Here is a 17500-nt window from a genome sequence, read left to right as displayed (position 1 = left end):
TGTACTTTGGGTGATCATGGAGTTGGGGTAAAACAGTCATAAACTCATTAGGCATTTAAAAAGGCCTTTTCCTCAATACATTTTTTATAAACTTCCATCTGAATTGGGTGAAATAGTGTGCCATCACAGCAGGAAGATTTGTGACCTGTTTCCACACAAAAAAGGGCAACCAGTGAAGAACAAACACCATTGTAAATACAACCGATATTTATGTTTATTTATTTTCCCTTTTGTACTTTAACTACTTGCACATCATTACAACATCATTACAACACACACACACATTGTGTGGTTTTCATTGGTCACAGGGGAGGGTTGAGTGGTTTTCTATTGGTCACAGGGGAGGGTTGTATGGTTTTCTATTGGTCACAGGGTAGGTTGTGTGGTTTTCTATTGGTCACAGGGGAGGGTTGTGTGGTTTTCTATTGGTCACAGGGGAGGGTTGTGTGGTTTTCTATTAGTCACAGGGTAGGATTGTGTGGTTTTCATTGGTCACAGGGGAGGGTTATGTGGTTTTCTATTGGTCACAGGGGAGGGTTGAGTGGTTTTCTATTGGTCACAGGGGAGGGTTGAGTGGTTTTCTATTGGTCACAGGGGAGGGTTGTATGGTTTTCTATTGGTCACAGGGTAGGTTGTGTGGTTTTCTATTGGTCACAGGGGAGGGTTGTGTGGTTTTCTATTGGTCACAGGGGAGGGTTGTGTGGTTTTCTATTAGTCACAGGGTAGGATTGTGTGGTTTTCATTGGTCACAGGGGAGGGTTATGTGGTTTTCTATTGGTCACAGGGGAGGGTTGAGTGGTTTTCTATTGGTCACAGGGGAGGGTTGAGTGGTTTTCTATTGGTCACAGGGGAGGGTTGAGTTGTTTTCTATTGGTCACAGGGGAGGGTTGAGTGGTTTTCTATTGGTCACAGGGGAGGGTTGTGTGGTTTTCTATTGGTCACAGGGTAGGATTGTGTGGTTTTCTATTGGTCACCGTGGAGGGTTGTATGGTTTTCTATTGGTCACAGGGTAGGTTGTGTGGTTTTCTATTGGTCACAGGGGAGGGTTGAGTGGTTTTCTATTGGTCACAGGGGAGGGTTGAGTGGTTTTCTATTGGTCACAGGGTAGGTTGTGTGGTTTTCTATTGGTCACAGGGGAGGGTTGAGTGGTTTTCTATTGGTCACAGGGTAGGTTGTGTGGTTTTCTATTGGTCACTGTGGAGGGTTGTATGGTTTTCTATTGGTCACAGGGTAGGTTGTGTGGTTTTCTATTGGTCACATGGGAGGGTTGTGTGGTTTTCTATTGGTCACGGGGGAGGGTTGTGTTGTTTTCATTGGTCACGGGGTAGGGTTGTGTGGTTTTCTATTGGTCACAGGGTAGGGTTGTGTGGTTTTCTATTGGTCACAGGGTAGGGTTGTGTGGTTTTCTATTGGTCACAGGGTAGGTTGTGTGGTTTTCTATTGGTCACAGGGTAGGTTGTGTGGTTTTCTATTGGTCACAGGGTAGGTTGTGTGGTTTTCTATTGGTCACAGGGTAGGTTGTGTGGTTTTCTATTGGTCACAGGGTAGGTTGTGTGGTTTTCTATTGGTCACAGGGTAGGTTGTGTGGTTTTCTATTGGTCACAGGGTAGGTTGTGTGGTTTTCTATTGGTCACAGGGTAGGTTGTGTGGTTTTCTATTGGTCACAGGGTAGGTTGTGTGGTTTTCTATTGGTCACAGGGTAGGTTGTGTGGTTTTCTATTGGTCACAGGGTAGGTTGTGTGGTTTTCTATTGGTCACAGGGTAGGTTGTGTGGTTTTCTATTGGTCACAGGGTAGGTTGTGTGGTTTTCTATTGGTCACAGGGTAGGTTGTGTGGTTTTCTATTGGTCACAGGGTAGGTTGTGTGGTTTTCTATTGGTCACAGGGTAGGTTGTGTGGTTTTATATTGGTCACAGGGTAGGTTGTGTGGTTTTCTATTGGTCACAGGGTAGGTTGTGTGGTTTTTATTGGTCACAGGGTAGGTTGTGTGGTTTTCTATTGGTCACAGGGTAGGTTGTGTGGTTTTCTATTGGTCACAGGGTAGGTTGTGTGGTTTTCTATTGGTCACAGGGTAGGTTGTGTGGTTTTCTATTGGTCACAGGGTAGGTTGTGTGGTTTTCTATTGGTCACAGGGTAGGTTGTGTGGTTTTCTATTGGTCACAGGGTAGGGTTGTGTGGTTTTCTATTGGTCACAGGGTAGGTTGTGTGGTTTTCTATTGGTCACAGGGTAGGTTGTGTGGTTTTCTATTGGTCACAGGGTAGGTTGTGTGGTTTTCTATTGGTCACAGGGTAGGTTGTGTGGTTTTCTATTGGTCACAGGGTAGGTTGTGTGGTTTTTATTGGTTTTTATTAACATTCACTCTTTTACAGGTTTTACTATATCATTTCTTCCATCCTCATTTCCTCATCTGCTTGCAGGCCCCTCCCCTTTATCAAGGTGTATTCATACTTCCCTTATGCATTACGCATTTCCATGTACTAACTTTTACTACACCACAGGTCAGTATAGTCTACCAGTCTGACTTTTACTAACCCACAGGTCAGTATAGTCTACCAGTCTAACTTTTACTACACCACAGGTCAGTATAGTCTACCAGTCTAACTTTTACTACACCACAGGTCAGTATAGTCTACCAGTCTAACTTTTACTACACCACAGGTCAGTATAGTCTACCAGTCTCTTTTACTAACCCACAGGTCAGTATAGTCTACCAGTCTCTTTTACTACACCACAGGTCAGTATAGTCTACCAGTCTCTTTTACTACACCACAGGTCAGTATAGTCTACCAGTCTCTTTTACTACACCACAGGTCAGTATAGTCTACCAGTCTCCTTTACTAACCCACAGGTCAGTATAGTCTACCAGTCTCTTTTACTACACCACAGGTCAGTATAGTCTACCAGTCTCTTTTACTAACCCACAGGTCAGTATAGTCTACCAGTCTCTTTTACTAACCCACAGGTCAATATAGTCTACCAGTCTCTTTTACTAACCCACAGGTCAGTATAGTCTACCAGTCTCTTTTACTAACCCACAGGTCAGTATAGTCTACCAGTCTCTTTTACTAACCCACAGGTCAATATAGTCTACCAGTCTCTTTTACTAACCCACAGGTCAGTATAGTCTACCAGTCTCTTTTACTAACCCACAGGTCAATATAGTCTACCAGTCTCTTTTACTAACCCACAGGTCAGTATAGTCTACCAGTCTCTTTTACTAACCCACAGGTCAGTATAGTCTACCAGTCTCTTTTACTAACCCACAGGTCAATATAGTCTACCAGTCTCTTTTACTAACCCACAGGTCAGTATAGTCTACCAGTCTCTTTTACTAACCCACAGGTCAGTATAGTCTACCAGTCTCTTTTACTATACCACAGGTCAGTATAGTCTACCAGTCTCTTTTACTACACCACAGGTCAGTATAGTCTACCAGTCTCTTTTACTAACCCACAGGTCAGTATAGTCTACCAGTCTCTTTTACTATTCCACAGGTCAGTATAGTCTACCAGTCTCTTTTACTACACCACAGGTCAATATAGTCTACCAGTCTCTTTTACTAACCCACAGGTCAGTATAGTCTACCAGTCTCTTTTACTAACCCACAGGTCAGTATAGTCTACCAGTCTCTTTTGCTACACCACAGGTCAGTATAGTCTACCAGTCTCTTACTATACCACAGGTCAGTATAGTCTACCAGTCTCTTTTACTAACCCACAGGTCAGTATAGTCTACCAGTCTCTTTTGCTACACCACAGGTCAGTATAGTCTACCAGTCTCTTACTATACCACAGGTCAGTATAGTCTACCAGTCTCTTTTACTAACCCACAGGTCAGTATAGTCTACCAGTCTTTTACTACACCACAGGTCAGTATAGTCTACCAGTCTCTTTTACTAACCCACAGGTCAGTATAGTCTACCAGTCTAACTTTTACTAACCCACAGGTCAGTATAGTCTACCAGTCTCTTTTGCTACACCACAGGTCAGTATAGTCTACCAGTCTCTTACTATACCACAGGTCAGTATAGTCTACCCGTCTCTTTTACTAACCCACAGGTCAGTATAGTCTACCAGTCTTTTACTACACCACAGGTCAGTATAGTCTACCAGTCTCTTTTACTAACCCACAGGTCAGTATAGTCTACCAGTCTCTTTTACTAACCCACAGGTCAGTATAGTCTACCAGTCTCTTTTACTAACCCACAGGTCAGTATAGTCTACCAGTCTCTTATACTAACCCACAGGTCAGTATAGTCTACCAGTCTCTTTTACTACACCACAGGTCAGTATAGTCTACCAGTCTCTTTTACTAACCCACAGGTCAGTATAGTCTACCAGTCTATTTTACTAACCCACAGGTCAGTATAGTCTACCAGTCTCTTTTACTAACCCACAGGTCAGTATAGTCTACCAGTCTAACTTTTACTAACCCACAGGTCAGTATAGTCTACCAGTCTAACTTTTACTAACCCACAGGTCAGTATAGTCTACCAGTCTAACTTTTACTAACCCACAGGTCAGTATAGTCTACCAGTCTCCTTTACTAACCCACAGGTCAGTATAGTCTACCAGTCTCTTTTACTACACCACAGGTCAGTATAGTCTACCAGTCTCTTTTACTAACCCACAGGTCAGTATAGTCTACCAGTCTCTTTTACTAACCCACAGGTCAATATAGTCTACCAGTCTCTTTTACTAACCCACAGGTCAGTATAGTCTACCAGTCTCTTTTACTAACCCACAGGTCAGTATAGTCTACCAGTCTCTTTTACTAACCCACAGGTCAATATAGTCTACCAGTCTCTTTTACTAACCCACAGGTCAGTATAGTCTACCAGTCTCTTTTACTAACCCACAGGTCAATATAGTCTACCAGTCTCTTTTACTAACCCACAGGTCAGTATAGTCTACCAGTCTCTTTTACTAACCCACAGGTCAGTATAGTCTACCAGTCTCTTTTACTAACCCACAGGTCAATATAGTCTACCAGTCTCTTTTACTAACCCACAGGTCAGTATAGTCTACCAGTCTCTTTTACTAACCCACAGGTCAGTATAGTCTACCAGTCTCTTTTACTATACCACAGGTCAGTATAGTCTACCAGTCTCTTTTACTACACCACAGGTCAGTATAGTCTACCAGTCTCTTTTACTAACCCACAGGTCAGTATAGTCTACCAGTCTCTTTTACTATTCCACAGGTCAGTATAGTCTACCAGTCTCTTTTACTACACCACAGGTCAATATAGTCTACCAGTCTCTTTTACTAACCCACAGGTCAGTATAGTCTACCAGTCTCTTTTACTAACCCACAGGTCAGTATAGTCTACCAGTCTCTTTTGCTACACCACAGGTCAGTATAGTCTACCAGTCTCTTACTATACCACAGGTCAGTATAGTCTACCAGTCTCTTTTACTAACCCACAGGTCAGTATAGTCTACCAGTCTCTTTTGCTACACCACAGGTCAGTATAGTCTACCAGTCTCTTACTATACCACAGGTCAGTATAGTCTACCAGTCTCTTTTACTAACCCACAGGTCAGTATAGTCTACCAGTCTTTTACTACACCACAGGTCAGTATAGTCTACCAGTCTCTTTTACTAACCCACAGGTCAGTATAGTCTACCAGTCTAACTTTTACTAACCCACAGGTCAGTATAGTCTACCAGTCTCTTTTGCTACACCACAGGTCAGTATAGTCTACCAGTCTCTTACTATACCACAGGTCAGTATAGTCTACCCGTCTCTTTTACTAACCCACAGGTCAGTATAGTCTACCAGTCTTTTACTACACCACAGGTCAGTATAGTCTACCAGTCTCTTTTACTAACCCACAGGTCAGTATAGTCTACCAGTCTCTTTTACTAACCCACAGGTCAGTATAGTCTACCAGTCTCTTTTACTAACCCACAGGTCAGTATAGTCTACCAGTCTCTTATACTAACCCACAGGTCAGTATAGTCTACCAGTCTCTTTTACTACACCACAGGTCAGTATAGTCTACCAGTCTCTTTTACTAACCCACAGGTCAGTATAGTCTACCAGTCTATTTTACTAACCCACAGGTCAGTATAGTCTACCAGTCTCTTTTACTAACCCACAGGTCAGTATAGTCTACCAGTCTAACTTTTACTAACCCACAGGTCAGTATAGTCTACCAGTCTAACTTTTACTAACCCACAGGTCAGTATAGTCTACCAGTCTAACTTTTACTAACCCACAGGTCAGTATAGTCTACCAGTCTAACTTTAACTATACCACAGGTCAGTATAGTCTACCAGTCTCTTTTACTAACCCACAGGTCAGTATAGTCTACCAGTCTCTTTTACTAACCCACAGGTCAGTATAGTCTACCAGTCTCTTTTACTAACCCACAGGTCAGTATAGTCTACCAGTCTCTTTTACTAACCCACAGGTCAGTATAGTCTACCAGTCTATTTTACTAACCCACAGGTCAGTATAGTCTACCAGTCTCTTTTACTAACCCACAGGTCAGTATAGTCTACCAGTCTATTTTACTAACCCACAGGTCAGTATAGTCTACCAGTCTCTTTTACTATACCACAGGTCAGTATAGTCTACCAGTCTCTTTTACTAACCCACAGGTCAGTATAGTCTACCAGTCTCTTTTACTAACCCACAGGTCAGTATAGTCTACCAGTCTCTTTTACTAACCCACAGGTCAGTATAGTCTACCAGTCTCTTTTACTAACCCACAGGTCAGTATAGTCTACCAGTCTCTTTTACTAACCCACAGGTCAGTATAGTCTACCAGTCTCTTTTACTAACCCACAGGTCAGTATAGTCTACCAGTCTCTTTTACTAACCCACAGGTCAGTATAGTCTACCAGTCTCTTTTACTAACCCACAGGTCAGTATAGTCTACCAGTCTCTTTTACTAACCCACAGGTCAGTATAGTCTACCAGTCTATTTTACTAACCCACAGGTCAGTATAGTCTACCAGTCTCTTTTACTAACCCACAGGTCAGTATAGTCTACCAGTCTATTTTACTAACCCACAGGTCAGTATAGTCTACCAGTCTCTTTTACTATACCACAGGTCAGTATAGTCTACCAGTCTCTTTTACTAACCCACAGGTCAGTATAGTCTACCAGTCGAACTAACTTTTACTAACCCACAGGTCAGTATAGTCTACCAGTCTTACAGTCTATCCTGTCCTCTGTCCACCATTCATAGTGACAATAGCGGTAGTTGGATCGTTTGTCCAGATCTGCAAGAGGCTAAATAACAGTCATACCACACGTAAATGTGTTCATGGTGGCATCAATGTTCAATAAGAGTAACAACGAATAAGTTCATTGAACACTTGGTTTGGGTGTTTTGAGTGTTTATTATTTTTTTTTTTTACACATATCCTTCAGTAACATAAACTAGTGAAAATTATCTTGTGTTATAACAACAGAAAAAAATATATATATATAACCTATTCTAATGTTACATAAGACCTTCTTAAACACAACCAAATTATTGTTTTTGCGATAGCGTATATGAAATGGATTCATTACACTGTTAGAATAGTCCATCTAGGCCCAGCAGGTCTATTTATATATATTTTTTACTGCATGCACACACAGGACGTCCCCCTGATTTAACATCATTGGTTCCACTGGCCAGTGATTAACACATATAAATCATGCTTCTGCTAAAAATTGTAAAATGGTGCAGTTCACAACTTTTGGGGATTTGAGAAATAAGTTTAGTAACTCTAGAAAGTTCTGCGATTCCCCCTTTATATTAACAGCGTCCATCAAAACTGCTTGCAAAGGTGTGTTTTTCTGCGGCTACGTTGACTGGGCATGCATGTTTCTCTCCCTGTGCAGCACTCTCAATTTGAAAGCACATAGAGAGGAATATTCTTTTATCGCATAGAATGCGACAAGCTGACCAATCGAATAGGTCAACTTTTCTACTATGGGGTTGTCTGAGTTTGCTGTCGATAAGTCATGTAGAATGTATGCACACATGACTGTAAGTCGCTTTGGATAAAAGCGTCTGCTAAATGGCATATATTATTATTATTATTATGTTGTTTGCTGAGGAAATTTAAATGTGGACGACGATTTTTCATTGGATAATTCCAAATTGGCGTAACCAAATGTACCGGTTCTCAGTTCCGCTTTGGGTTCTCATTTGGATCATAATCGCCAGCACCTGGTCCAATTGAACCCCTGTGTGTAAGTTATGGATGTTTGGACTGTCAATGTAAATCATCTCTACGGTGCAGGTCTGAGCAGGTAGACAGCTCGGGTTAGCAGCTCAGCAGTCTGTTGGCCTGGTGGTAGAAGCTGTGTCAGAGCTTGTTGGTCCGAGACCCGATGCTCCAGGAAACCCTGTTCGGTAACAGAGGGAACAGTCCGTGGCTCGGGGTGACTGGAGTCTTTGACGATCTTCCGGTGTAAATGACCTGGAGGGCAGGGAGCTCACCCCCAGTGATGTATTGGCCCGTCCGCACCACCCTCTGTAGAGCCTTGCGGTTGAGGGCGGTGCAGTTCCCATACCAGGCGGTGATGCAGCCAGACAAGAGTCTCTCAATGGTGCAGCTGTAGAAGTTCTTAGGGACCATGCCAAATTTCTTCAGTACCCTGAGTTTGAAGTGGCACTGTTGCGCCTTCTTCACCCCAGTGCTGGTGTGATGGGTCCATGTCAGGTCCTCTGTGATGTGCAAACCAAGGAACTTGAAGCTTTTGACCCTCTTCACTACAGCCCAGTCGATGCAGATGGGGGCGTGCTATACGATATACGTTAGGGCAGCAGTTTAAGAGCCCGGCCATGTTCCACACAACGTTATTTATTGGTACATTTCACACACACACACACACACACACACACACACACACACACACACACACACACACACACACACACACACACACACACACACACACACACACACACACACACACACACACACACACACACACACACACACACACACACACACACACACACACACACACACACACACACACACACACACACACACACACACACACACACAGGGTGAAGGCTGCAGAATAGCTGATGTGTGTGATTCACATTGCCCACAACAGTTTAAGAGCCCGGCTGCTCGACGGCCGTGTCTCACACAACACTATTTATTGGTGCATTTCCTGAACAAACAGCCAATGTGTTTCTCCTTCTGCAGAAGAGCATGTGTCGGACCTACACAACACAGAAACATAGAGAAAACATACACAACAATGACTCACCAGACACAGCACAGCATGGACACACATTTCCCTTTAAGACATGGACACACATTTCCCTTTAAGACATGGACACACACTTCCCTTTAAGACATGGACACACACTTCCCTTTAAGACATGGACACACACTTCCCTTTAAGACATTGACACACACTTCCCTTTAAGACATGGACACACACTTCCCTTTAAGACATGGACACACACTTCCCTTTAAGACATTGACACACACTTCCCTTTAAGACATTGACACACACTTCCCTTTAAGACATGGACACACACTTCCCTTTAAGACATTGACACACACTTCCCTTTAAGACATGGACACACACTTCCCTTTAAGACATGGACACACACTTCCCTTTAAGACATTGACACACACTTCCCTTTAAGACATGGACACACACTTCCCTTTAAGACATGGACACACACTTCCCTTTAAGACATGGACACACACTTCCCTTTAAGACATTGACACACACTTCCCTTTAAGACATGGACACACACTTCCCTTTAAGACATGGACACACACTTCCCTTTAAGACATTGACACACATTTCCCTTTAAGACATGGACACACACTTCCCTTTAAGACATTGACACACATTTCCCTTTAAGACATGGACACACACTTCCCTTTAAGACATTGACACACATTTCCCTTTAAGACATGGACACACACTTCCCTTTAAGACATTGACACACACTTCCCTTTAAGACATGGACACACACTTCCCTTTAAGACATGGACACACACTTCCCTTTAAGACATGGACACACACTTCCCTTTAAGACATGGACACACACTTCCCTTTAAGACATGGACACACACTTCCCTTTAAGACATGGACACACACTTCCCTTTAAGACATGGACACACACTTCCCTTTAAGACATGGACACACACTTCCCTTTAAGACATGGACACACACTTCCCTTTAAGACATTGACACACACTTCCCTTTAAGACATGGACACACACGGGCTCCTTCTAATTTCTACTTCCCTTTAAGACTTTCAAGATGTCATATCAATGAAAGTTCATACTTTAAATGAAGTATGAACTGTCTGAGTTTGTTGACAGGAAATAAAGAAGATACTGTAAAAGACGTTATCAATCAACTAATCATCTCTTCTCCCCATCGCCCAAATAGTGGCAGCACCTGACCTAGTGGACCCCAAATCCGCCACTCACAGCAGCAAGCCCCGCCGCTCCTTCTCCGCCAAGTCAATCACACTGAGCCCCACAGAGGAGTGTCAGGCTATTGCCACGGTGATGAAGTGGAAGACGGTGTCGGCCATTTTCCTCCTGGTGGTTCTCTACCTGGTCGTTGGAGCTGCCGTCTTCAAGGCCCTAGAACAACCCCATGAGAGGTATTTATCATTTTCTCTCGCTCTCCCGGCACACAACCCCCCCCCTCTCTCTCTCTCGCTCTCTCTCTCTCAATCTATCCATGTTCAAAGCCCAGGAACAACCCCATGAGAGGTATCTATCCATCCCTCTGTGTCTCTGTGTCTCTGTGTCTCTCTCTCTCTCTAGAGGTATCTATCCATCTCTCTGTTTCTCTCTCTCTCCCCCTCTTTCTCCTATTTATCCCTCACTCTCCCTGCACACAATCTCTCTCTCTCTCTCTCTCTCTCTCTCTCTCTCTCTCTCTCTCTCTCTCTCTCTCTCTCTCTCTCTCTCTCTCTCTCTCTCTCTCTCGTCACTCTCTCTATCCCTCCTTTATCTCTTTGTAAACCTGTCATCCTCCTCTCTCTCTCCAGTGCTCAGCGCCTGGCCATCCTGACTCAGAAACTAGACTTCCTCTCTACACACTCCTGTGTAAACCACAGCCAACTGGAGGAACTGGTCAAGGTACCATTGTTACTGCTTGTGTGTGTGTCTGTGTGTGTGTGTAATCATGTTAATTGCCAGAGTGACTCATTGAGAATGTATCTCTGCTGCCATTGGTGCTGATTTGCTTGGTGAATTCCAAAATTTTAACGTTTTAACACACACTGATGTCACAGTGTGGCTTCAGGAAATAAATAAGTTGATTAAAAAGGACTAAAAACCACTCTGGGTCTTGGAGTGACCTCACTGACCATGGTAACAGATGTACTGTACATGGTGGCAGGCTGAATTCGTCAGGGAATGAGCCTACTCCCTGGTCATCCCATTACAGAGACTGGGGCTAACAGCTGCACTACCAATCTATTCAATGTCATAATGAGATATGAACTACCGGTGTGCCGCAAGGATGAGTCAGAGTTCCTCTCAGACGGAGGCGGGGTTGTTCTCAGCTTTAACTCTTCTCACAGTCTGACAGAGGTGACATTAAGCAACCAGCAGTCGTTTGGCTCTCCCTTCTCTGCTCATGTCCAGTAGAGCCATTAGACCATCAGAACACACCGGGTTTACTGTTTTCTTCTGCTGTTGAAAACCTTGTGTCTAGATATTGGTCTACTCGTTAAAGAACAGGCAAGAACCAGAAAACAATAGTGTGTGTGTGTGTGTGCCTTTAAAATGTTTAACTTGGGTCAAACGTTACAGGTAGCCTTCCACAAGCTTCCCACAATAAGTTGGCTGAATTTTGGCCCATTCCTCCTGACAGAGCTGGTGTAACTGAGTCAGGTTTGTAAGGCCTCCTTGCTCGCACACGCTTTTTCAGTTCTGTCCACACATTTTCTATAGGATTGAGGTCAGGGTTTTGTGATGGTCACTCCAATACCTTGACTTTGTTGTCCTTAAGCCATTTTGCCACAACTTTAGAAGTATGCTTGGGGTCATTGTCCGTTTGGAAGACACATTTGCGACCAAGCTTTGACTTCCTGATTGATGTCTTGAAGTGTTGCTTCAATATATCCACATAATTGTCCCTCTTCATGATGCCATCTATTTTGTGAAGTGCACCAGTCCCTCCTGCAGCAAAGCACCTCCACAGCATGATGCTGCCACCCCCGTGCTTCATGGTTGGGATGGTGTTCTTCGGCTTGCAAGCCTCCCCATTTTTCCTCCAACCATAACAATGGTCATTATGGCCAAACAGTTCTATTTTTGTTTCATCAGACAAGAGGACATTTCTCCAGAAAGTACAATCTTTGTCCCCATGTGCAGTTGCTAACCATAGTCTGACTTTTTTATGGCGGTTTTGGAGCAGTGGCTTCTTCCTTACTGAGCGGCCTTTCAGGTTATGTCGATATAAGGACTCGTTTTTACTGTGGATATAGATACATTTGTACCTGTTTCCTCCAGCATCTTCACAAGGTCCTTTACTTTTGTTCTGGGATTGATTTGCACTTTTCGCACCAAAGTACGTTCATCTCTAGGAGACAGAACGTGTCTCCTTCCTGAGCGGTATGACGGCTGCGTGGTCCCATGGTGTTTATACGTGCATACTATTGTTTGTACAGATGAACGTGGTACCTTCAGGCCTTTGGAAATTGCTCCCAGGGATGAACCAGATTTGTGGAGGTCCACAAGTTTTTTTCTGAGGTCTTAGCTGATTTCTTTTGATTTTCCCATGATGTCAAGCAAAGAGGAACTGAGTTTGAAGGTAGGCCTTGAAATACATCCACAGGTACACCTCCAATTGACTCAAATGATTTCAATTAGCCTATCAGAAGCTTGTAAAGCCATGACATAATTTGCCATAAAGACATGGAATTTTCCAAGCTGTTTAAAGGCACAGGCAACTTAGTGTATGTAAACTTCTGACCCACTGGAATTGTGATACAGTGAATTCTAGGTGAAATAATCTGTCTGTAAACAACTGTTAGAAAAATACTTGTGTCATGCACAAAGTATATGTCCTAACCGACTTGCCAAAACTATAGTTTGTTAACAAGAAATTTGTGCAGTGGATGAAAAATGAATTTGAATGACTCCAACCTAAGTACTTCCCACTTCAACTTTATTTCTGCTATTCAGACATGGTCTATGTGTGTGTCTCATCCACAGCAAGTGGTGTCAGCGATCCGTTCAGGGGTGAACCCAGCCGGGACTCTGACCAATCACAGCAGCCTCTGGGACCTAAGCTCCTCTTTCTTCTTCGCTGGAACTGTCATCACTACCATCGGTAAGGGTGTGTGTGTGTGTGTGTGTGTGTGTGTGTGTGTGTGTGTGTGTGTGTGTGTGTGTGTGTGTGTGTGTGTGTGTGTGTGTGTGTGTGTGTGTGTGTGTGTGTGTGTGTGTGTGTGTGTGTGTGTGTGTGTGTGTGTGTGTGTGTGTGTGTGTGTGTGTGTGTGTGGAACATCTCATTTACCCTCTCAGTACAGTCGTCATTACAACGTTCTTCTGTAAATCAATTTTCATGATTCTATCCTTCCTATTATCTCTCTGTTCTCCCTTCACTCCCCAAGGACCTGGGATCTAATTGCACTTCAAAAAGACTGGGTGGGGCCTCTAACAAGAGGTGGGGGATGGAGGGGGAGAGGGAGAGGTGGAGGTTAAAGTTTAGGACTAATTGGTTGGTGACCCACCCTAAGGACACAGGGGAGAAAGGGAAGGAAAGAGAGAGAGACAAAAGAGAAAGAGTGAATAGTGTAAACCTAGTTGTAGCTAATGGATATTATTATTGCCTTGTCTTCCTCCTTATAAAGGGAAATCACATTCACTTGTTCCCAAAGGAAGCAACTCTGCAAGTGATTTCATTTCCAGACAGAATTGCTGTATTACGGACGAAGAAAACATTTAAGTGACAAAGAACTAAATAATCAAATAACTAATAGAATAACAAGGAAATAGAACACATAAACAACTGCACAGTCTTTTAAAGATGCCGCCTTTCTTCCGCCTCTCCAGGATTTGGGAACATTTCCCCCCATACGGAGGGAGGGCGTATCTTCTGTATCATCTATGCCCTTCTGGGCATCCCTCTGTTTGGCTTCCTGCTGGCTGGAGTAGGAGACCAACTGGGAACCATCTTTGGGAAGGCCACCGCCAGGGTCGAGAAGATGTTTGTGGTGAGTCCATGTAGAGAGTGTGTGTGTGTGTGTGTGTGTGTGTGTGTGTGTGTGTGTGTGTGTGTGTGTGTGTGTGTGTGTGTGTGTGTGTGTGTGTGTGTGTGTGTGTGTGTGTGTGTGTGTGTGTGTGTGTGTGTGTGTGTGTGTGTGTGTGTGTGTGTGTGTGTGTGTAGCCACTCTTAATTACTACTCTATCCTAGGAGGTTTTGAAATGACTGTCCATTACTTCATTACAGTTAGCAACACTGTACAACAGGGGTGTCAAACATATGGCCACCAGGCTTCCAATCCAGTCTGCGGGTGGTTGGAGCAACAAAAAGATATATCACAACAACAACAAAAAATGTATTAAAATTCTTATATATATATATATATATATAGTACCAGTCAAAAGTTTGTACACATCTACTCAATCAATGTTTTTTCTTGATTTTTACTATTTTCTACATTGTAGAATAATAGTGAAGTCATCAAAACTATGAAATAACACATGTGGAATCATGTAGTAACCAAAAAAGTGTTAAACAAATCAAAATATATTTTAGATTCTTAAAAGTAGCCACCCTTTGCCTTGATGACAGATTTGCACACTCTTGGCATTCTCTCAACCAACTTCATGAGGTAGTCACCTGGAATGCATTTAAATTAACAGGTGTTCCTTTTTAAGTTAATTTGTGGAATTTCTTTCCTTCTTAATGCGTTAGAGCCAATCAGTTGTGTTGTGACAAGGTAGGGGTGGTATACAGAAGATAGCCCTATTTGGTAAAAGACCAGGCAAGAAGGGCTCAAATAAGCAAAGAGAAACGACAGTCCATCATTACCTTAAGACATGAATGTCAGTCAATCTGGAGACTTTCAAGAACTTTGACAGTTTCTTCAAGTCCAGCGAGATGATAAACTGGCTCTCATGAGGACTGCCACAGGAAAGGAAGACCCAGAGTTACCTCTGCTGCCGAGGATAAGTTCATTAGAGTTACCAGCCTCAGAAATTGCAGCCCAAATAAATTCTTCACAGAGTTCAATTAACAGACACATCTCAACATCAACTGTTCAGAGGAGACTGCGTAAATCAGGCCTTCGTGGTTGAATGCTGCAAAGAAACGACTACTAAAGTACACCAATAATAAGAAGAGACTTGCTTGGGCCAAGAAACATGAGCAATGGACATTAGACTGGTGGAAATCTGTCCTTTAATCTGATGAGTCCAAATTTGAGATTTTTGGTTCCAATTGCCTTGTCTTTGTGAGACACAGAGTAGGTGAACGGATGATCTCTGCATGTGTGGTTCCCACCCTGAAGCATAGAGGTGGTGGTGTGATGGTGTGGGGGTGCTTTGCTGGTGACACTGTCAGTGATTTATTTAGAATTCAAGGCACAATTAACCAGCATTGATGCATCAGATGACCTGGCATCCACAATCATCCAACATCAATCCAATTGAGATGGTTTGGGATGAGCTGGATAGCAGAGTAAAAGAAGAGCAGCCAACAAGTGCTCAGAATATTTAACTCCTTCAAGACTATTGGAAAATCATTCCAGGTGAAGCTGGTTGAGAGAATTCCAAGGGTGTGCAAAGCTGTCATCAAGGCAATGTGTGGCTACTTTGAAGAAACAAAAATTATTTTAAAAATTAGTTTAAAAATGTGCTTAAAAATCAAAGCCTATGCAACATGAACCTATTAAAAACAGTACTGAAGCAATGAGGTTTGTTCAGTACAGTATTGGGCCCAATACATTATTAGTTTATTATTATTAGTGTTTATTGAATTTGCTTGAATTTCCCTGCCAATGCATTGTTGTTTGGACCATTAAAAAAAACACAAACACATTTTTGAGGGATGCTACATGATAACAACGGTAATAGATCAGTATTACTTGCGAGGCTCAGCTGAGTGACGTTTAAATATTTTACTGGGCTGACGGTGTCTGTATCTGATGGTCAGTCTCAGCTGACACTGACCAAAACGGGACACTGTCTTCCAGCTGATGGCGACACTCAAGTCGCACTGCATTAATTCATGGCTCATGAACAAATTCATGTTGTTACTCCTATGAACAGAGAAAGTGAAATATTCCTTGATATTAAAAAAGACCCAAGCTGCTAATAATAACAACACAAGCCTATAGAGACACTTTCCTTCTCATTCATTACTGCTGCAGTGTTGGTTGTAGTGCTGAGTGGAAGTAGGGAGAAGGTGCATTTGAATAGCTCATTAAAGTGTTGATTACAAAGTGTTGACAGTGCTGAGTAAGATCGTAAACATTAAACTCGCTAATATTATTATTATTATACTAATAAAAACAACATCTCTTTGCTGTTGACAGTCTCTTTCTAGTCGTGGTTTTAAAGTTTTGAAATTTCACAGTATCAACTTTACTGTAGCTTTCTTTTACACCTGCTACGTTACTGCAGACACGGTCATCTGAGCCATCCGATTGGTCAGCAGTAGGCCTATAGTGCACTTGATTTGCTCTCCGGGCCTTCCTGGAAGGCAGAGTTTGTACCTCCAGACACGTGTTTTATCGTTGTTTTTTATACAAAAATGTTTGGCGATCGACTAGAAATACCTTTCACGATCGACCGACCGGTTGGTGAACACTGGTCTACATGAATTATTTACCAGGTTTAATGTTTGATTTGTTACATTAAATCATTCAGTAATGACTGGAAAAAATGATGTAAATCATTCATTCTTATCAGCAGTAAGAAACTAGCCATTGTTGGCTAACAGTGGAGCACTGCTAGCTAACTGCACAAAAACAGTCAACAATTTAGGGAGTAGAAACCCCCAGAATTGACAAAATTGTATAGTCAAAGGGGAGAATAATTATCCTGTCAAGGATTTATTTTTATTTTTTAAATGGAGGCAGCATATTAAAACAAAAGAAACATGACACCGTGTGTAAATGATAACACATCAGTGCAGGAAATGACAGCCAATTATCGAATGCTGCCCCTTGGGCAAAATGAGTTTGACACCACAGCACTAAAGTATTGCCTGGAATACCATCCCTCATGGCCACCTCCTAATCATCCCCAGTCTCCAGTTGGCTAACTCTGCAACTCTTCCCAAGGTCACTGCTGTACATGAGAAATGTGGTGTGAAGTTAGCTGGAATAATGGTTAGATATATTATTAATCTCCCTCCCTCCCCCCTCTCTCTCTGTAGCAGTGGGATGTTAGTCAGACCAAGATTCGTGTCCTCTCTACCGTTCTCTTCATCCTGTTCGGCTGTCTGCTCTTCGTGGCGCTGCCGGCAGCCATCTTTAAACATATTGAGGGCTGGAGTGCCCTGGAGTCCCTCTACTTTGTAGTCATCACC

At 42.9% G+C, this 17500-nt stretch overlaps 1 protein-coding gene across 1 annotated transcript in view; it reads left to right on the top strand.

Annotated features, from left to right (window-relative positions):
• Positions 1 to 17500, top strand: part of LOC124046723 (potassium channel subfamily K member 2-like) — a 31128-nt gene that overhangs the window by 1197 nt on the left and 12431 nt on the right. The window contains exons 2-6 of the mRNA XM_046367435.1: positions 10385 to 10604; positions 10998 to 11088; positions 13174 to 13291; positions 14017 to 14177; positions 17348 to 17500. The exon at positions 17348 to 17500 is cut by the window's right edge and continues 34 nt beyond it. Coding sequence (XP_046223391.1) covers positions 10385 to 10604; positions 10998 to 11088; positions 13174 to 13291; positions 14017 to 14177; positions 17348 to 17500 — 743 coding nt within the window. The remainder of the gene's footprint in view (positions 1 to 10384; positions 10605 to 10997; positions 11089 to 13173; positions 13292 to 14016; positions 14178 to 17347) is intronic.

This window comes from Oncorhynchus gorbuscha, linkage group LG10, assembly GCF_021184085.1.
Source record: "Oncorhynchus gorbuscha isolate QuinsamMale2020 ecotype Even-year linkage group LG10, OgorEven_v1.0, whole genome shotgun sequence".
NCBI lineage: Eukaryota > Metazoa > Chordata > Actinopteri > Salmoniformes > Salmonidae > Oncorhynchus > Oncorhynchus gorbuscha.
This window is presented reverse-complemented; position numbering and strand designations above follow the sequence as displayed.